Below are 21,743 nucleotides of genomic sequence, written 5' to 3' on the forward strand. Positions count from 1 at the left end.
GATTAAATACCTTTCGATTATGGAAGGGCGTTAAATAGCATGTGGCAATCATTCAACTATCAAGAGTGGTGTGAAGCATTTTTTCAAAGTTGCATTACTATTTCTCTATCCACAGGAAACAAAGCTCCGTGGAGAAAAGCAACAAAACTATATTTACACTCAAAGGGTAAGATTTTGTATCCTGCTGCTTAGACTTATGAGAATAAGCCCATCACTTAGTCCCCATGATTCCCTTGAGAAGTCAGTCTTATTGATGACACCCTTCGCCACTGTGACTGAGCCGTATTTACTTTGTTCCATTTGGAAGAGGAATTCACCCTGCTTTCCTTATACTTTTAATATCAAACAAATTTGAAGAATTTCCCTTTGGAAAATAGTGAATGTGGTCTCAGTTTTAGTATACCTTTATAATTTCCAGTATATGTATTTTTGATTTATAGTCTTGTTAGCGTCATCAAAAAAAAAAAGAAAAAAAAAATTATTCCTAAACATAAAATGAGCAATTTTACTGGGAAGATTATAAACTATGACATAATATAAACAGACATAAAATGTAGAAAATGATATAAACAAACACCCTTTTACCCACTAAATACCTTTATCAAACCTAAGATTTTCTCCTATTTGCTGGGGAAGAGAGGAATCTCCCTCTGGACCCCTCACTCACCCCATGCCCCTCCCCAAGATGGCATGCTAGATGCTTCAGCTAGATGACTGCTCATCATGTTCATGTATTTTCTGTATACCTGAATCTAATATAACTACTAAAAGACTGTATACCAACTATATTTAAATTTAAAAATAAATTTAATAAAATATTCTAGGTCAAGGCCTTCTCTCTTTCATGCCTGGAAACTTTAGCTGCTTCCTGAGAAAATCAGGACATTTACCTACAGCCCATACCTTTTGCAACCCATTGTGAGCCAATTCTTCAGTCATCACCTTTACTGCCTAAAAGCCTGGTACTCAGAGCATTAAAATTTCCTTTCATTCACATTACAGTATATTTGCCCTCTAAGAACTTCTCAGCAATCACTAAAATATATGTTAGGCAGAAGACCACTAATCATCAACTTTGTCCCACAATGAAGCTAGATCAATAGACAGCAAAGTGATAAGACTGGCAGGTCTCAAAGGGTGGTCCCTGAACCACACCTGCATTGGCATCACCTGGTATCTTGCTACAAATGCATATTCTCAGGTCCCATCCTAGAATTAGAAATTCTGAGGATGCGACTTAGCAAGCTGTGTTTTGACAAACTTTGCAAGTGATATGATGCCTGTTAAGTTTAATTTTTTCTTTAATACAATTTTATTGAGTAATGTTGAGCTTTGAAAGGCTAAGTTTAACTTTTGTTTAGCATTTATTGAGGGCTAACAAGCTCTTTTTTAAAAAATTGCTAATGGAAAGCATCAATTATATTAGTTAATATCCTATAAAATTATACATAACAAATTTCTCACAAACTTGAAGTCTAAGAGAAAGGGTGCTTTTGAATAATATGCTTCCTGCCTCTATCCCAATCCAACTAAAAAATGAGTTATATATACATTTGTTTCAAAATTAAGTTCTGTTTTCAATTATAATAGCCTGACTAAATCAGAATTTTGGAGGGCAGATATAACTTCTTTTTCCCCTCTCCCCTACTTGGGAGTTTTTAGTTTAACAGTATTTTTCACAAATAAGGTACTTTGAAAAGAATACAATAAAGATTAAAAATAAATAATTTTTTAATAAGGTCCTTTATGAAGAACTTAAAGCATGTACTGCACATAATCACATCATACTTGGTGATAATAGCATTTTAGTCTTATCCAGGAACTTTTTAAAAGTCAAAATTATATATTGCTTTCTTATAAATGTATACATAAACATCTGTTTTAAGGCTACTTATTCATTTTAATTTGTCCATTCTTATGCCACAAACCATACCATCATCATTACTAAAGCTTTACCATTTGCTTAAGTATAACTGGATAAAGTCTACTCTCACCTATTACTTTCATCAAAGACAGTTTAGGGACTTCCGGCCAAGATGGAGGCTTAGACGGACGCGCTAGGTCTCCCTCTACAACTAGAGAGGAATACAACTACTTCAAAACAAAGGATAACTAGAAATTCCAGAAAATAAAACTACACGGAAGCCCAACATATGAAGTTATAAACCAGCGGCGCTCTTTGGGCAGGTAGGACGAGAGAAAGGGGGCGGAGCTGTTTGCGGTCGCACCTGGGACAGCGGCGGGGAGAACAACCCCGGCTGCAGTCGATCCCCCGGCAGTTCGCGACCCCAACGCTGGGGAAAGCAGCCACCACATCGCCTTGAACAGTGAGGCCCAGGGGGGCGGGAGGGCGGATCCCGGTCTCCTAGAGGAATAACTGTGTGAATCCATCTTGGACCCCCGCCCCCAAAGAAAGCGCCACAGGGCTGCGAAATAGGTCGCGGACAGGCGCCGGTCGCTGGCCTGTGACGACAAAGCACCACGGCGCAGCGAGAAAGGCTGCCAAAGGGCGCCGGTCGCTGGGTCATTACGAGTACACAGGCACTGCCCCCTACAGCCGGCCCAAGAAAACAAAACGCATCTGTCAAAATGAGGCAGACAACTATAGAAATCCCGGTGGCACAGCTCACCAGGCAACAGATGGAGAACCTGACAGATGAACAGATAAGAAACCTGTCAGATGATCAGTTCTGGGCCATTGTTATCAGGTGGCTTACAGAATTAACAAAAGATTTGGAAAAAGATGAGAAAGAAGCGAAAAACACTCATAACGAAAGGAACAAAACCACATACGAGACAGATGGTGAGGAAAAAAAATCCAGAGTTCATTTCAACAAACTGGAATATGGAGAAGGAACAAGCAGTCAACCAATGCAGCGAGAGGAAATGGGAAGCAACGACGAGAGGATCAGAAACCTCTGGGACAGCTATAAAAGGCCCAACATAAGAATCATTGGTTTGCCAGAGAGCGAGGAAGATGAACTAGAACTTGAAAAATTGAGTGAAAATATAATAAAGGAGAACTTCCCAGACTTGGGGAAGGAAATAGACTTACAGGTCCAGGAAGCACAGAGAGTTCCAAAAAAACTGGACCCAGGGAGAACCACTCCAAGACACATTATAATCAAAATGTCAAAAATTAAAGATAAAGAGAGAATCTTAAAAGCAGCAAGAGAGAAGAAAAGAATTATGTACAAAGGGGTCCCAATTAGACTATCAGCTGACTTCTCAAGGGAGACCCTGCAGGCAAGAAGGGACTGGCAAGAAATATTCAAAGTAATGAAAATCCAAAACCTACAACCACGAATACTCTATCCAGCGAAATTGTCATTCAGAATAGAAGGACAGAGAAAGTGTTTCCAGGACAAAATAAAACTGAAAGAGTTCATTAGATCCAAACCACTGTTATATGAGATGTTAAAGGGACTGGTTTAGAAAAAGGAGGATCAAGACAATGAAATCTAAAATGAAAACTGCATCACAAGAAACAACAGAAGCTAGGGAATTGAAACAAAGGCAAACTAAACAGGCAACGAGACTGGAAAAAGAACTATAGATACGGGGAACATATTGGGGGGAGGTCAACAGGGAGGGGGAATGGGGAGAGGGAGGGAGATGATATAGGCATTAAGGATCATGGTAGGAGGGAATGGAATAGACAGAGAGAGGTTGAGAAGAACTGTATGCACAACTAATGGACATGATCTAAAAGGGGGGGACAACTGGAGGGAGGGGGGCCACCGGGTGGAGGGGAGCAGAGGGAAGGGAAATTGGCACAAATGTAATATTATAATCAATAAAACACATTAAAAAAAAAAAAAAGACAGTTTAGTCACTCTCGCAATATATTTTTCAAGATAAACTTAAAACATTTTTTTCATTTATTGATTTGATAGAGAGGAAGGGAAGGAGGGAGGGAGAGCAGGAGAGGGGGATGGGAGGGGAGAGAGAGAGAGAGAGAGAGAGAGAGAGAGAGAGAGAGAGAGAGAGAGAGAGAGGGAGACAGAGAGAGAGAGAGATCTGTTGTTCTACTTATTTATGCATTCATTGGTTGATTCTTCTGTGTGCCCTGAAAGGGGATCCAACCTGCAACCCTGGCATGTAGGGAAGATGCTCTAACTAACTGAGCTACCTGGCCAGGGCCGCAAGATAAACTTTTAAACCATTTTTTAAAGTAATAAAAAATTTCATTGGAATTTCACTGTCCATACATTCATTTGAAATGTGCAGACATTTTTCAATGTCTTCTTATTTAAGACACGGTAGCATTCTCTTATTTTAGTTTTCCTTTACTCTTTTTGTTATATTTTTATAATTTTTTCATGCAGGCAATACTTTTTATTACTATGAGAGGGACTTTTTTCAATTATATATTTAAACTAGTATTAGTTAGTGGTTAAGATACTTCTCAGATAGGCAGAGTGAACTTGCTAGAGAAAACAAGCACTTTCTGGTATGTATCATTTTGTGGGTGTAAGAAACACATAGACATGGGGCTGCCATGAGTGTCTCTAAAGGCTGCTTCTGTACTACATAGTGAATTATTCATACACTTCCTTAATTTGTTTGTATCTTCACAGACCCACGAACAATGAACAAACAAATAAATCTTGTTACAGAAGTAATAGGATAAAGGGCAAATAGGAGATACAGGATGAAATCAAAAAGGACACACCTATGGAAAATAGGCCCTTCAGAACTGTTATTATTTAAAATGTAAACATCCTAAATAAGCATTCAGTGTAGGGATCAAAGATGACTAACTAATAGAATAACTTGACTTGAAAACTGTCCTCTCAGGCAAACTGCTGGAGGAGATGCAAATTGGTACATCCTGCCACATGGGTAATCTGACAGTATCTTTCCCCAAAAGAGGTGTGAAGCAGGAAAGAATAGGAAATGAAAGCCTTAAGATCTACACCTCCTCTTCTCCAGCTTGGCTGGAACATCACAGATGTACCTTTCAGTGACCACCTGTTCCCCTTCTCCCTATCCCCAATTTTGTGTAATTGAGAGGACCAAAAAGAAACTACTATCTGGAAAGGAGAGGCAAGGATGACCATAGTTGGCAGTGACCCCCCACCAGCTTCAAAAGCCAAAGACAACCTTACCCCGTGTTTAATAAAAGCCTTCCAGCCAGACCCCATCAGCATGTCTCATTCTTTGAGGTCGCCCACTGTCACTTTCTGAATGCATTCTATAGCTTTAATAAGTTTACTGTGCTTTGCTGAATTTTTCTGTCATGCTCTCAGATTCCTTCTTGTTCCGTGATAAGAACCTGATTTGGGCTGAGGCCTCCCTTCGCCTCCCTGGGTGCAACCTGGCATCAGGCGCACTTATCATCTGACCCATGACAAAACTTTCAGAAATGGATCCCACAAACTGGCCTGCATATATATATATGTATATATGAAAAATTATATATTCAATGTCATTCACTGCAGCATAGCACTGTTTGCAATAGCAAAAGACTACTAATGACAGAAATGCCCACTTTATACAATAAGGGCTTTTATAATAATCATGTAATACACAAAATGAAGCTCTCGAAAAATGAGACAGACCTCTATAATATAGTTAAATTAGAAACAACATATGTATGTTGTCTTTTTTCTAAGAAATGGGGATAAAAGTGAAATATATTCACATATTCTATTTTTATAACCTGGAAACAAATGAAAATAGTACTTATAGAGATAAGAAAGAAGTGGAGTGGATAAAGTTGATAGGATTAAGGGTGAGAGACGGCTTCTCTTTTCATATCTTTTTCAACTGTTGGATTTTTGAACCATGCAAACTTATTACCTGGTCGAAAATTAACAAATTTAAAAGCCCATTTCTTCTTAAGAGTACTTTTATACCAGAAATAAGACCAAATGTTAAAGATAAGGAAAAAATACTTTAGTTGATTAAAAGAAACATCTAACTGCAATCAATATTAACGAGCCCTCTTAAAAAAAGAAAGCAAGCAAGCTCTGAGGCTAAATCAGAGGTGGCAATCTATGGCTTAGACCAAACCCAGCTGCAGGCTGTTTTATGAAGCCTGTGAGGTAAGAATGGAGTTTCAGATTAAAAGGGTTCTAAAGAAAATGTAAAGAATATGTGAAGACCTTTTGTGGCCCATAAAGTCTCAAATGTTTACTATCTTGTGCTTCATAGAAAAATACTTTCTGACCCCCTGGTCTGCATAATGACATCATTTTTATGTTCTTGGGGAAGCAGCAAAAGTATAAACTAGTGACCTTGTATGTGCAGATAGTCAATTTTCTCTTCCTCGTCTCAGTGTTTCTCTGCAGTAATGTGTTACACATCTGGAACACCTGCTGCATGACAGCATCTTGTCTCAGGTCATCCCGGCCCTTCAGGAAAATCAAAACACAAATAACTAAGCACAGTTCGTTTTCTTATTAAAAAACCATATCAAAGGTCATCTGAAAACAGTGGAAGGGCACTGAGAAATCAACCCGAGCGTCAGTGCTTCTCTTAACAGTGTCTCAAAGAATTAAGACTAAGGCGAAAGAAGTTCTCCCTAGTTGCTGTTGTGATTAGACTAACTGGAATTCCTCCACCTGATGTCAGCTGCAAACTACTTGGGTGGGACAACACAGTTGTCTCCCCACTACTCAACTCCTCAGCAAGGCCCAGGCAGCTTTTGAACAGAGTAAAAGAGGAATGCTGTCCCTTTCTGCTACATCTGATAGCACTCAGCATAGTACCAGGCTTAGGATACTGAAGCAAGGACCTTCAACTTGAACTATTCAAGAAAATAAACAACCCCCCAAATATCTTTTGTATAACGAGCGAGCTGAATGTTAACCTCATCATGTCTGTACACGTTAAAAATATTCTTTTAACTTCAATCAATTGGTATAATGATGATCTTTCAGAAATACAAAAAAATATAGAAAAGCATTCTACTTCTAAAAAATAATGTATTTCTACTCTATAAGTTTTCTTACCTATAATTTTTCAGAATAAAACTAAAGACACCAATAAAGCAGGAAGAAAATATCAACTATAGTTTCTCTTTGACTTTTTTCAGTAAACTCTTGAAGAACCACACACCATAGAAGGGAAGTCTCACCTTGACAAGCTGTCTCCTTTCCTTGCCATCAGAGCCCACACAATCTATTATTTTTGGTAAGTTTACACCTCCTGCTAAACGAAATTCTGCTTTAAATGACTGTATAGTCACCAGATTTCCATATACTCCTGTGGGGTCCACCTAATAAAAAATACAAATACGATAATAGGTCAGACACACTACTTGCATCTATATAAAAATGAATTGTGATTAATAATTATGTTAAACAGCAGTAAATGACAAGGTGCTGTTGGTTAAGAACTGAAGCTATAATTTTAACTTTCTGTTAAATGACAGAGAATATTTGACATCGAAAAGCTTTTAAAAATTGACAAAGAGCAGAAAAGATGGCGGCGGAGTAGGTAGCAGTGTTGTCTGCTTGCTCCTTGTGGAAGGACTTGGAGTACAAACACTGAGCGGAGTGAGAGCAGCTTTCAGATAAGGCGAACAGGAACTGGAGCATGGGAGCAGCGTGCAAGAGGGCAGAAAGCTCAGCCTGCACTCTCCAAGCAGAGTCACCAAGCTTCCCAGCTCAGCACCTCCACCACACCGTATAGGGTAAGCTGCTGACTGGCTCATTATCAGATACCTGCTTGGAAACTGCGCTCCCACCACATATGGGTGCCCTGACCAGCAACATCCGGGAGTGAGTCTGTGAGAAGTTTTGGTGAAACAGTCAGAGGCGCGGGAAGACAGAGGCCAGCCCGACTGCGAGAGACTGTGTGAATTTTGGAGCAGGGGAGAGCATGGAGAGAAGGGCCCAACTGAGACTCTTTTAGAAGGAAAGCTGAGATGGGACCTGAGACTTGGTAGGGACCCCCAAGCTGGCAAGCCTGTGCACACAAGGGCTCTCTCTGCTAAACAAAACGCAAACCAGTGCTGCAGTCTGGAAGCCACACATAGACTTTTTTGGAAGAAGAGCTGAAACAAGACCCGAGACTTGGCAAGGAATATATGGGCGTGGCACCAGCGCACTGGCACAGTAGTGCTGCTGAACAAAAATGGAAGAGGGCTAGAGGGTACCACAGGACCAGTCAGGGGGACCCAACTCAGTGAGGCTCACAGCGGAGAGCTGCAGTAAAGAGAGAGGTCGGCAGACCCACGAGTAAGAGAATAGCAGCTCCAGAATCCAGCTAGATCTCCTCACAGCCAGAGAGCCAGAAAGGAAGGTATGAAACCCATGGAACTTTGACCAGGGGCAGATCCAGAAATAGAAGAAAGCAGTGAAAACCAGATATTACTGAGATGAATTCAACCGTGGTATTCTTCACGAGTTATTTTCTTGTTCTCCCAGTTTATGCATTTTAAGTCGCTAGTTGTTATAGTTCATTCCAAATATCATGTTACTCCTCCCTTTTATTACCCCACTTTAACATCCAACTCCTTTTCTTACTTTTGCCTTAAATTCTACCTTTTCCTACTATGACTCTTTCAGTATTTCAAATCCTATAGCCCTGCACCCTCACACTCCATTAATAACTTCCTCCAACCCTTCTTTCAGCTTACATTTGAAATTTTTTCCCTCTTTTAGCCTCGTTTTCATTCTTCATTCTTAGGATACCTATCCCCTATATCATCTCAAATTCACTTCCCTTTCCTTTGGACATCTCTTAAATTTTTCTTTCTTTCTTTTTCCCCCCTCTTATTCCCATCCCACCTATATCAATCATAGCCCGAAGGCTGTCCATAGTACTGGGGAGATGCTTTTTCTCTAATCTGTTTTCTACTTTTCCTTCCTCTTATTCTTCTTTATTATTATTTTTTGCTTTGTTTCATGTTACATCACACTAAATATATATTATATAACTTCTGTATAAACCTAATAATATACGCTTCTCCTCTCTTACTTCATTCTGCTTTCTTCCCTCCCCTTTTCAACATACAATGTAAATTTACTTACTATCTCACATTGCCTGTCCCTACTCGCTACTATTATTGTTCTTCCACCTTCCCTCTCAAAAATCATCTTTCTTTCAGTTAGTCAACCCTTATCTGTTTGTCCTTTAGTATGATAGTCTTAATCTCTTTACATATATATTAACACTGGCTCATTTGCTACTGACAGTGTGATTGTGAATGGGGGATATTTTTGAGGGTACCTGGGTTGTGCACTTATGTTTTAACAGCATATCCACAAAAGAATTCAAGACATGGTGGGCCAAGTGACTCTTAATCAGCTAGTCAGAGGGAAGGTCCCACCAAAGAACAACTCAATAACCACCAACACTGAAATACAACCAGAGAGCCTAAACAAATGGCATAAAGGGCATCCCAAGAGCATCAAGCTCACAAGGTCAAAGAGACTGCACCACTGAATACTCTAGGTCTCCTATTACAGAAGTCACACCACAAAGGTGGGAAATCAAAGCAGACAAATCTAAGAAACAAAAACAAACAAGAAGAGTCACCTAAAATGGGGAGACAAAGAAACAACCTGACAATGTAAGGGAAAAAGGAGAATCCTCAGAGTATAAGATGAAACAGAAGCAAGCAAACTATCAGACATGGAATTCAAACGAATGGTTATAATGAAGCTCAATGAACTTGACAAAGAGAAAATGACAACGAACTCCAGGGGAATTACAGAGACCTTCAGGGAAACTACAAAGAACTCCAGGGAAGCTACAAGAAACTTACTTCAAACTACACTAGCATTAAAAAAGACAGAAAGGAGACTCCAATCGGCCCTCGAGGTAGACTAGGAGTGTCCTCCTGCTCCCCTCCTTTTCCCCTTCCCCCCATCCCTTGTTCCAATGGGCTACTCAATCCTTTTTCCTTTCCCTAAAAAAAAAAGGACATAGAAACTATCAATAAGAGCCAGGTGGAAACGAAGAATACAATTTCTGAACTGAAACACAGTAGAAGGAATTAAAAAGCAGGTAAGAGGAAGTAGAGGATTGGATCAGCGAGCTGGGAGTGCAACAAAACAAAAGAAGACTGAAAAAGGTAAAGAAGGTCTAAGAAAGCTGCCAGACAACACAAAATGTAACAATTTCCATACCATAGGGATACCAGAGGGAAAAGAAGGGAAACAAGGAATAGAAAACCTGTTTAAAAATGTAATGACAGATAAAAGAATGGACAGGATACAAGATGGCGGAGGAGCAAATGGAAGCTGCACTGACCTCCTCCCAAGACCAATATGGTACTGCAACTACACTGTGCAGATATCAACTGGAATAACTAACTGAATACTAGCTGGAGAGAAGTCTTATAACCACGGAGAGACACAAAAGGCCACTTCATTGCAACATGACTGGTAGGAAGTACGGAGATGTGGAAGGGCTGGCTGGGCTCCCATGGGTGGCAGCTGAAGGGACTGAGAGGCAGATCAGCAGCTGGGACTTCCCCTGGGAAGGGCAGGATCTAGACTCCCAGCTGGGCTTCCCAGCCTACAGCAACAGAGCAGAAAGTAAAGTATATTCCACCTTTAAAAAGTGAAAAGCTGCAGGTTTGTGTTTTTTTGCTGGCCTGAAAGAAACAGCTGGAGACAAAGAGCTCTTAAAAGGATCATACGCGAGGATATTTTGGCTCCCACTAAACAAGGGCTCAAGCAGAGGGAGGGCAGAGAGGACCAGAGACACTGGGGGAGAGTCTGGGGCAGTGGCTTTGGGGAGAGAACTGAGGGAGCAGCCGACTGGGTGCCAGTTCTGACTCATTCCGCATACTGCAGGCAGACCACTCCCCTCCAAGTGACATCAGTCTGAGGGGAAGAAAAAGCCTTGAACCACAGGAATTAATATGCCCCGCCCTTGGTGCTTAAGCCTGACTGCTGATCACAGATTGAATAGATTAACAACTAAAGGAGACAGACAAAGGTAGTAGGTCTCTGGTAGTCTCCAACAGGCTGCCTAGGCCTAGACTGGTACAGGATCTGACTCCACCAGGGGCAGATCCAGGAAGTGTAAATCAATCTAAGAAGCAGAAACAAGAAGAGTCACAAAAAATGGGAAGACATAGAAAAAAAACCACATCATAAGGAAAGGAGGAATCCCCAGAAAGAGTGCTAAATGAAATAGCGGAAAGCAAACTATCAGACATGGAATTCAAAAGATGGATTATAGGGAAGTTCGATGAGCTCAGTGAGCTGAAAAAAACTATAAAGAACCCTAGGGAAACTACAAGAAACTTACTGAGAATTACACCAGCGTGAAAAAGGACATACAAGCTATCAATAAGAGCCAGGAGGAAATGAAGAATAGAATTTCTGAATTTAAGAACACAGTAGAAGGAATTAAAAGCAGGCAAGGGGAAGCAAAAGATCAGATCAGCAAGCTGGAGGACAATGTAATAAAACAAAAAAAGACTGAAAAAGAATGAAGAGGTTCTAAGACAGCTGCTGGACAACATGAAACATAATAATATCTGTATCAGGGAATACAAGAAGGAGAAAAAGAGGAGCAACAGATAGAAAACCTGTTTGAAAAAAGTAATGACAGAAAACTTCCCTAACTTGAAGAAAGAAAAACTCATGCAAGTCCAGGAAGCACAGAGGGTCCCAATGAAGATGATCCCAAACAGGCCCATTCTAAGACATCATAATTAAAATGGCAACACTGAAAGACAAGATAATTATAAAAACAACAAGAGAGAAACAACTAATAACACACAAGGGAGCTCTGATAAGCCTATCAACTGATTTCTCAAAAGAAACATTAGAAGCCAGAGGGAATGGCAAAAAATATTCCAAGCAATGAAAAACAAAGGCCTAAAACCAAGACTACTCTACCCAGCAAGGCTCTCATTCCCGGACAAAAGAAGGCTAAAAGAATACATCTCCACCAAACCAGTATTGCATAAATTGCTAAAAGGACTGTTTTAAGAAAATGAAGAAACAGAGAGAGAGAGAGGAACACAAGTACAAAGGGGAAAAATGACAATGAATGAGTACCTATCAATAGTAACCTTAAATGTAAATGTATTAAATGCACCAATAAAAAGACACAGGGTAGCAGAATGGATTAGAAAGCATGACCCACATATATACTTTCTACAAGAGACCCACTTCAGAACAAAAGATCTACTACACAGATTGAAAGTGAAGGGATGGAAAAACATATGTCAAGCAAATGGACATAAAAAAAAAAATCGGGGGTAGCAATACTTATATCAGACAAAACATATTTCACTGTAAAGGCCATAAAGAGACAAAGAGGGACATTTCATAATACTTAAGGGAACAATCAATCACGAAGATACAACCGTGGTAAACATATAAGCACCCAACATAGGAGCACCCAAATATATAAGGAAAATCTTGAAGGGTTTCAAGAAGGATATAGACAGCAACATACTCATAGTAGGGGACGTTAATACCCCACTGTCAACAATGGACAGATCTTCAAAGCAAAGAAAAATCAAGGATATTGAGGAACTGAATAATCCTCTAGATCAAATGGACTTAATTGATATATATAGAATTTTTCACCCCAAAGAAGTAAAGTATACATTCTTTCCAAGTGCACATAGAACATTCTCAAAGATAGACCACATGGTAGGACATAAAATAAGCTTCAAGAAATTTAAGAAAATTGAAATTATATGAAGCATCTTCTCAGATCAGAATGGCTTGAAACTGGACATCAATCTTAAGGAAAAAAACTCAAAAACATTCAAACTCATGGAGAATGAATAACATACTATTAAATAATTAATGGGTTAACAATGACATTAGAGAAGTAATAAAAAATTTCTGGAAACAAATGATAATGAACACACAACATACCAAAACCTAAGGGATACAGTAAAAGCAGTCCTGAGAGAAAAGTTCATAGCAATACAGGCCTACCAAAAAGGGATAAAAGAATTTCAAATAAAAAATCTAACCCTACAGCTACAAGAGCTAGAGGAACAACAATAAACAAAGCCCAGAGCGAGTAGAAGAAAGGAAATCATCAAGATCAGAGCAGAATTAAATGACATGGAGACTAAACAAACAATTCAAAAGATCAAAAAAACCAGTAGCTTGTTCTTGGAAAAGATAAATGAAATAGACAAGCCTTTAACCAGGCTCATCAAGAAAAAAAGAGAGAAGACCCAAATAAATAAAATCAGAAATGAAAGAAAAGAAATCACAACCAATACAACAAAAATACAAAGGACTCAGAAATTACTATAAACAACAGTATAATAAGAAATTTGACAACCTAGATGAAATGGACAAATTTCTGGAAACATATAATATTCCAAAACTGAATCAAGAAGAAGCAGAAAGCCTGAACAGACTGATAGTAACTAGTGAAACTGAAGGAGTAATAAAAAAACTGCCTCACACAAAACCTCTGGACCCAATGGCTTCACAGATGAATTTTACGAAACACCCTTCTCAAACTATTTCAAAAACCAAGAAGAGGGAAGTCTCCCAAATGATTTTCATGCAGCCAGTATTACCCTAATTTCAAAACCAGGTCAAGACACAACAAAGAAAACTACATGCCAATATTGCTGATGAACACAGATGCTAAAATCCTCAACAAAACATTGGCAAACTTTATCCAGCAACACATTAGAAAGATCATACACCATGATGAAGTGAGATTTATCCCAGGGATGTAAACATGGTTTAATATTTGCAAATCAATAAATGTAATATACCACATAAACAAATGAAAGACAAAAATCACATGATCTTATCAATAGATGCTGAAAATGCATTTGATAAAGTACTACACCCATATATGATGAAAACACTCAGAAAAATGGGAATAGAGGGAGCATACCTCAATATAATAAGGCCATGTAAGAGAAACCTGAAGCCAACATCATAATGTGCAAAAACTAAATACATTCCTCCTGAGATCAGGAATAAAACAAAGATGTCTACTCTCTCCACTCCTATTCAACATAGTCTTGGAAGTTCTAGCCACAGCAATCAGACAAGAAAGAGAAATAAAAGGCATCCAAATTGGAAAAGAGGAAGTAAAACTGTCATTATTTGCAGATGACATATAGTGTACATAGAAAATTCTATAGGCTCCACGATAAAACTATTCGACCTAATAAGTGAATTCGGCAAAATAGCAGGGTACAAAGTCAATAATCAGAAATCAAAGGCATTTCTGTACACGAACAAAAAAATATCAGATAGAAACAGGAAAAAAAAATCCCATTTACTATAGCAAAAAGAAAAGTAAATTACCTAGGCATAAACTTAACCAAGGAGGTAAAAGACCTGTACTCAGAAAACTACATACATAACCTTGAAGAAAGAAATTAAGGAAGATACAAATAAATGGGAGCACATACCATGTTCATGGATGAAAAGAATCAACATCATTAAAATGTCCATACTACCCAAAACAATTTAGATGCAACGCAATCCCTATTAACATACCAATGACATATTTCACAGACCTAGAACAAATATTTCAAACATTTATATGGAACCAAAGAGACCCCAAATAGCCAGAGCCATCTTGAGTAAGAAGAACTCAGTAGGCACAATCACAATACCTGATACCAAACTATGCTACAAGGCCATTGTAATCAAAACGGTCTGGTACTGGCATAAGAACAGACATATAGATCAATGGAACAGAATAGGGAGTCTAGAAATAAACCCAGGTCTATATGGTCAATTAATATTTGACAAAGGGGGAAGGAACATCAAATGGAGTGAAAAAAGCCTCTTCAACAAATGGTGTTGGGAGAACGAGTGAGGGACGTGCAAAAGAAATGAAACTAGACCACCAACTTACACCACACACCAGAATAAACTCAAGATGGATCAAAGACTCAAATGTAAGCCGTGACACCATAAAAGCCCTAGAGGAAAAAATAGGCAAGAAAACTTCAGATATCCCATGTAGCAGTATTTTCACCTACATATCTCCTAAGGCAAGGGAAATAAAGGGAAGAATAAACAAGTGGCACTACATCAAACAAAAAAGTTTCTGCTCAGCAAGATGAAAATGGAACCAGCAATATGGGAAAACATATTTGCCAATGATACCTAAGACAAGGGATTGATTTCCAAAATATATAAAGAACTTATATGACTCAACACCAAGAAGACACACAACTCAATTAAAAAATGGGCAAAGTATCTGAACAAAGACTCCTCCAAAGAGGACATACAGAGGGTCCATAGGCATTGGAAAAAATGCTCAACATCACTAGCCATCACAGAGATGCAAATAAAAACCACAATAAGATACGAACTCACACACGTCAAAATGGCCAAGACCATCAAATCAACAAACATCAAGTGCTGGCAAGGATGTGGAGAAAAGGGAACCCCAGTGCACTGCTGGTAGGAATGCAGACTGGTACAGCCACTATGGAAAACAGTATGGAATTTCCTCAAAAAAACTAAAAATGGACCTGCTTTTTGACCCAGCAATTCCATTGCTAGGATTATATCCAAAGAATCCTGAAACACCAATTCAAAAGAACCTATGCACCCCTATGTTCACATCAGTGCTATTTACAATAGCCAAGTGCTGGAAACAACCTAAGTACTCATTTGTAGATGAGTGGATTAAAAAGCTGTGGTACATTTACACAATGGAATACTGTGCAGCAGAGAGAAAGAAGGAACTCCTACCATTTGCAACGTGATGGAACTGGAGAGCATTATGCTTAGTGAAATAAGCCAGGCAACAAAAAACAAATACCATATGATATCACCTAATACATGAAACTATTGAACAACAGAAACGAATGAGCAAAACAGAACCAGAAGAAAGTAAAGGAGGAGCAGACTGACAGTGACAGGGGGGAGGAAAAACGGGGGCAAGGGGAGAAAAGGGAAGGGGTCTTAGTCAAGAAAGTAGTATGAATTACCTATGGACAAGGATAACAAGGTGGGGTGGGGGGAGAACAATAGTGGAAAAAGTGGGACATCTGTAATTAAAAAAAAACAATAAATAAAAATTTTTTAAAATGACATTAAAAACAGTACCTCCTTACATATCTCTCAATAAAAGTAGGGCATACAAAATTAGAATAGTACCACTGAAAAATTATTGAAAAATCAGGGTTCATTTCTTTATAGTACTTGTATGTTCAGTCATCTGAGAAACAGTAAACTACTCAACAAAAACATAGTAAGGTAGACTTCCAGCCAATATGGAGACCTAGATAGAGATACTGCGTCTCCCTACAAAACTAAGAAGGAATACAACTATAGTATTCCCTCACTTACTGCGGGTATTATGTTCTAGACAGCCCCCCACCCCTGCAAAATAGAAACCTTACATTTATTCTACACTGTTAAACCTACATAACTTTAACAACATAAGTATACAGTACTGCAAAATCCCGTGATATAGGGAAAAATCCACGATAAAAAATTATATATAATATTTTTAAAAATCCCGTGATATAGTGAGGCCGTGATAAGTGAACCACGATATAGAGAGGGACTACTGTACCTCAAAACTTGAGACAACGAGAAGTTCCAGAAAATTGATCTGCATGGAAGTCCAACAAACAAAGATAGAAAGTAAAAATACTCATCCAGACAGGTAGAAGGGGCGGAGCTGGAGGGGAGAGGATGCGGTGTGGTGGCGGCAGCAGATGCAGCAGCGGCAGGCTGGAGGATAGCGCAGTCACACGTTTTAAAAAGTCAGGGGGGACACCTGGGGAGTGCTCCCAGCACCAGCACCAGACCAGACCAGACAGCACAGCTTACAGTCCCAGAGGCTGGGAAAATAAAGCCTCATTGATTCTGCCTGTGCAAACTAGTGGGGGTTGGGGTGGAGGAAGAAACTGCTGGTATCTCAGCAGAGTACACTTGTTTAAAGGGCTCCCAAGGTCCTAGAAAGTCCACAGACCCACCCACTCTGGGAATGACAGCCAGGGCAACAGCTACAGAGGCACTAGTCCCATACGGAAGGGGAAGTGCCTGGAAAATGGGCAAGTGCTGAGCAAGTGGCATTGTTCCCTCTCAAACCCCTACAACACATATAGCGCCACAGTGTGGTGAAATGGGTTGCCCTGTACTGACGAATCCCTAAGGCTCCGCCCCTAACAACGTAACAGGAGCGATAGCTCTACCTAAGACACAGAGACAAACACACACAGAAGCCTGTCAAGATTAGGAGACAGAGAGGTATGGCCCAAAAGGGGGAACAGATCAAGGTTCCAGTGTGAGAACTAAGCGATGAGGACACAGCTAACCTAACAGACATATAGTTCAAAACACTGGTGATAAAGATGCTCACAGGCGTGACAGATATGCTTGAGTATGACAAATGCATAAGGGAAGAAGTTAAGGTTATGCTAAATGAAACAAAGGAAAATCCACACAAAACCAACGGTGAAGGGAAGGAAACCGGGGTTCAAATCAATGATTTGGAACATAAGGAAGTAAAAAACAGTGAACCAGTACAGAATGAGGAAACAAGAATTTTAAAAAAAATGAGGAGAGGCTTAGGAACTTTTGGGACAACTTTAAACGTGCCAACACCCAAACCACAGGGCTGCCAGAAGAAGAGGAAGAGAAAGAAATTGAAAGCTTATATGAGAAAATAATGAAGAAAAACTCCCCATATTTGGTGAAGGAAATAGACATACAAGTCTAGGAAACACAGAGTGTCCCAAACAAGCAAGACCCAAGGAGAACCACACCAAGGCACATCATTATTAAAATGCCAAAGGTTCAAGATAAAGAGAGAATCTTAAAAGCAACAGAAAAGCAGAGAGTTACCTACAAAGGGGCGCCTATAAGACTACCAGCTAACTTCTCAAAAGAAACTTTGCAGGCAAGAGGGGACTGGCAAGAAGTATTCAAAGTGATGAAAAGCAAGAACTTAAAACCAAGATTACTCTTATCTAGCAAAGCTATCATTTAGAATGGAAAGGCAGACAAAGTGTTTCCCAGACAAGGTAAAGCTAAAGGAGTTCGTCATCACCAAGCCATAATTTTATGAAATGTCAAAGGAAATAACTTAGGAAAAAGATCAAAATTATGAACATTAATATGACAACAAACTCACACCTATGAACAACTGAATCTAAAAAATACAAACAAAATCCAACTAAGCAAACCAGAACAGGAACAATCATAGGTATGGGGATCATTTGGAGGGTTATCAGCTGGAAGGAGTAAGGGGGAAAAATGGGACAATGGTGCAGAGATTAAGAAGCATAATTCGTAAATACAAAATGGACAGGGGGAAGTTAAGAATAATATAAGAAAGGGTGAAGCCAAAGAACTTGTACGCACGACCCATGGACATGAACTATTGGGGGTGGGATTGCTGGAGGGAAGGGGGGCATTGGGCAGAGGAGAGGAAAGGGGAAAAAATTGGGACTATGCTAACACATAACCAATAAAATATACTATAAAAAAATATGGTAGATTTTAGAAGAGTGTGGAGAGGTGTTTTCTTGGTTGTAACCACTAAATATGGCATTTTCATAAAACATGCAGCTAAATAATATTGATGGAATAATAGCTAGAAAGGTATTAGTTATTCCACATAATATAGCTATACTTCAAATCAAGTAACTATAGGCACTAACCCTAAACCACAAACTCAAAAAAGAGATTTATAATGTAGTTAAAATCATCATTTTCTAAAACTATATTATTACATATATCCCTGAGTAGAGGGTTCTTGTAGCAATAAAAGATCATTATGACATAAAGTATCATTGAAAATTACAATCAAATTTATACTATAATACACACTGCATTACTTAATACTGTAAAACACCACAGTCAATAGACCATTGCATACAGAACTTTTTAAACCAATAACGCAATTAGTAACTTTTTTGCCAAGTTGAAAATTAATCTTGGCATAAGCACATGGACTCTTTCCCTCTGGCCAGTGAGGATAACAGCCTTTCGACCTTCTTCATAAGAAAGATGGAAGGTATAAAACTGAAGGCAAAAGAAAGGGAAGCAGAAGAGGCCTTTACAAAGTTTAAAGCTTGAGTAAAGGGAATCTAAAAGTGAAAAGAAACTATAGGTTGAAACAAAATTGCCTTTATTAACCAATTTTGACCTACAAAAAAGGCAAAATCAAATGATTTAATCTAATAGAAAGGAATTTGTTTTAATAAAAAAAAAATGTCAAAAAGTTTAATAGTAAATTACCTTAATTTCCATAGTGGGAACAACAACATCTTCTAAATTCTTAAGTTTACTAATTGGCTGGTCTCCTGGAATTTTTATGCCTTCTGTATTTAAAATAAAGAGGTTTTAGTGACAACCAGAAATTGAGGAACAGCACTGAAGCTAATGCACCATTCAGCAGATGCCACAGACCCGACCTGTGGCTGATCCGTGGGTTAGGCCCTGATTTAGAAATGAAGACCCACGGGTACAGGACACAATGCAGCTAGGGTCAGAGCATGCAATGGTCAGCATGGCTTACAGTGCATCTGCAGGTTACCTGCCACTGCTAATGTAGACCACATTCTACCTCAGGGATCAGGGTGAACACCTTACAATAAGTAATGCTTTTTTTAAAGGAATTACAGAAGATAATTACATAATATACTCCTGCCATATTACTATTAAAAGTGACTAAAGGGCATGATGATATTTTTTGTTTGCTTAGAGGAGCTCAATGAGAAGTTTCACTCTTATTTCAAAGTAATAGAATTTAAATGTGAAGCTATGATTTGGAACAGAAAAAGGAATGCCATTTTAAAAGTATGGAGAAAGAGATACTTCTCAGTGAATGCATATAACCAAAAATTACAGCAGTTTATTACTATTTGAACAAACACATCAAGAAGAGTGAAGGATTACATACAAAGCTTTCTATGGAAAAAATGACTTTTAAGTTATAGTGAGTAACTAACAGTACTTTAAAAATCCTGTTCCTAAACACACTCAGTTATTCAGTTAAAGGACTTGCTTCTATGCAATTCTGTGACAGAAAATTGCTGAAACTGATCAAATAATTAATTCAGTGCAGTCATCTATTATCAGTCCCATCAGAAATATTAAGTGAAAAAGTACAGGATGCTGAAGCTACTAGATAAAAATTAAGTTGGATTACATATGAATTGTAATCATCAGGATGGTAATATATGTAAATACAGAGAATAACAGCAAAAAGCGAAAACTCATTCTTTTAAACATACTTCTCTGAGTCTTCCACTGAGTGGCATCAAAGTTTGCTAACATAATATACGCATCACAAAGTGCCTCAACACTTCTGACCATCTGAGGTCTCCTACTTCTGATAGTATGTATTATTTTGTTTGCAGCCTCGATTCGATCCTATTAATGAAATAAACATAATCAAAATGTGTAAGAAAATACCTGACACTTCAACTTTTCAGTTATAGTAACAAAAGGAAAAAAGAATGTGTGCACACATGTGGACAATGAAAGGACTATAATCCCACATATCCAAACAAAACAATCCCCTTAGGAATGAAATATGTCAAATGTATAATAATCTCAAGAATAAATGGCATGGATCCTTTCAAAATCTATTTTATTTGCTCACTGGTGTGACAAAAAAATGTGAAATATTATTGGTACTTACTGTGCTTTGAGAAATATTCAGAAATTTTGGACTTTCAGGTGGCATAATAATCACAAAGATTTTACAAATTCAATATGGTCACAACACACAATCTTAGAATCCCTGAGACTTAAGAAAACAATATCTGGGAAAATATGACTATCACAATTCAAAAAATTATGTATGTTTAATTCAAATACCTCATCAAGCTGAGAGCTTGGTTTAGGTGCATTTTTAGTTATTCTGCTCCTTATTGCTCCCTCTGGTTTGGTCAAAGATTCATCTTTGTTGGCATTTGCTAAGGCCAGTATAATAAACAAGGTATGATGGGGGTGATCCGCTGAAATTCTAGAGATGAGCTGTCAGAATATGGAGAACCATTAGTTTTATGCAAAAAATTCAAAAAAAGCAGAAAATCCACAACCCTTTCATTTTGCTTCACATTAAGATATGTGTTACTGTACTAGATACTGCAGTGGGTGAGCTGTGTGAATGTGTGGGAGAGACAGAAGTCCATGAGGAATAAGAGAGAGAGAAGTTAAGTTACTTATGTGCAGTGAGAGAAGATAAAAGGAAATCTTCATTCCTGCCCTTATGCAGCATAAGAAATGTGACTAAAATGTTTTTGTATTTTCATTTCCTAGAATGGAACAGGAGTATATACTTGATATAGTATATAATAACATAAAAGAAAAGTAATTGTCACTTTGATTTTCAAGCTTACTTACATTATTGAGGACTTCATGAAATCCTAGGCCTCCCATCATCTTGGTCCCCATTCTAGCAGCCAGTTGGTACATAAGGGGCAAAAATTTATAAGATGGAATCTTCATTCCATCTCTCTATTATTAAAAAAAATACAAAATTAAAAATCAACGCATTCAAATAGCCTCATAACTAAGCAAATAAATTATTCTAAAGTAATGCTCTTCAGCTAACACAACCACCTGGTGTTTTTAATAACATTTTTCTAACTACATTTTTCCTTATCATTCATCTTATCTGAAAGTCTGATTGATTCATCGGTAAGTCATAGTATTTGATCCTAAATTAAACTGTACTGAAAACTGAAATACTTGGCACTGCTTGTACTCTAGTAGGACTTCCTAGGAGGACGAATATGGATTTGTGGGCCATGGTAATCTTGGCTCCTGAGACGTCAATGTGTAATAAAATGAAATAATTATTATACCCTTTATGCTAAAAGTAGCAGGATGATGCAA

At 38.4% G+C, this 21,743-nt stretch overlaps 1 protein-coding gene across 1 annotated transcript in view; it reads right to left on the minus strand.

Moving 5' to 3' along the window:
* Positions 1-21,743, minus strand: part of LOC150019847 (serine-protein kinase ATM-like) — a 174,450-nt gene that overhangs the window by 23,969 nt on the left and 128,738 nt on the right. The window contains exons 51-56 of the mRNA XM_090266710.1: positions 21,249-21,362; positions 20,721-20,879; positions 20,132-20,270; positions 19,134-19,216; positions 7,085-7,225; positions 6,243-6,359 (exon numbers count right to left, since the gene is read on the minus strand). Of these exons, the coding sequence (XP_090122836.1) occupies positions 6,243-6,359; positions 7,085-7,225; positions 19,134-19,216; positions 20,132-20,270; positions 20,721-20,879; positions 21,249-21,362 (753 nt within the window). The remainder of the gene's footprint in view (positions 1-6,242; positions 6,360-7,084; positions 7,226-19,133; positions 19,217-20,131; positions 20,271-20,720; positions 20,880-21,248; positions 21,363-21,743) is intronic.

This window comes from Furipterus horrens, unplaced genomic scaffold (assembly GCF_987537825.1).
Source record: "Furipterus horrens unplaced genomic scaffold, mFurHor1.1.pri manual_scaffold_2, whole genome shotgun sequence".
NCBI lineage: Eukaryota > Metazoa > Chordata > Mammalia > Chiroptera > Furipteridae > Furipterus > Furipterus horrens.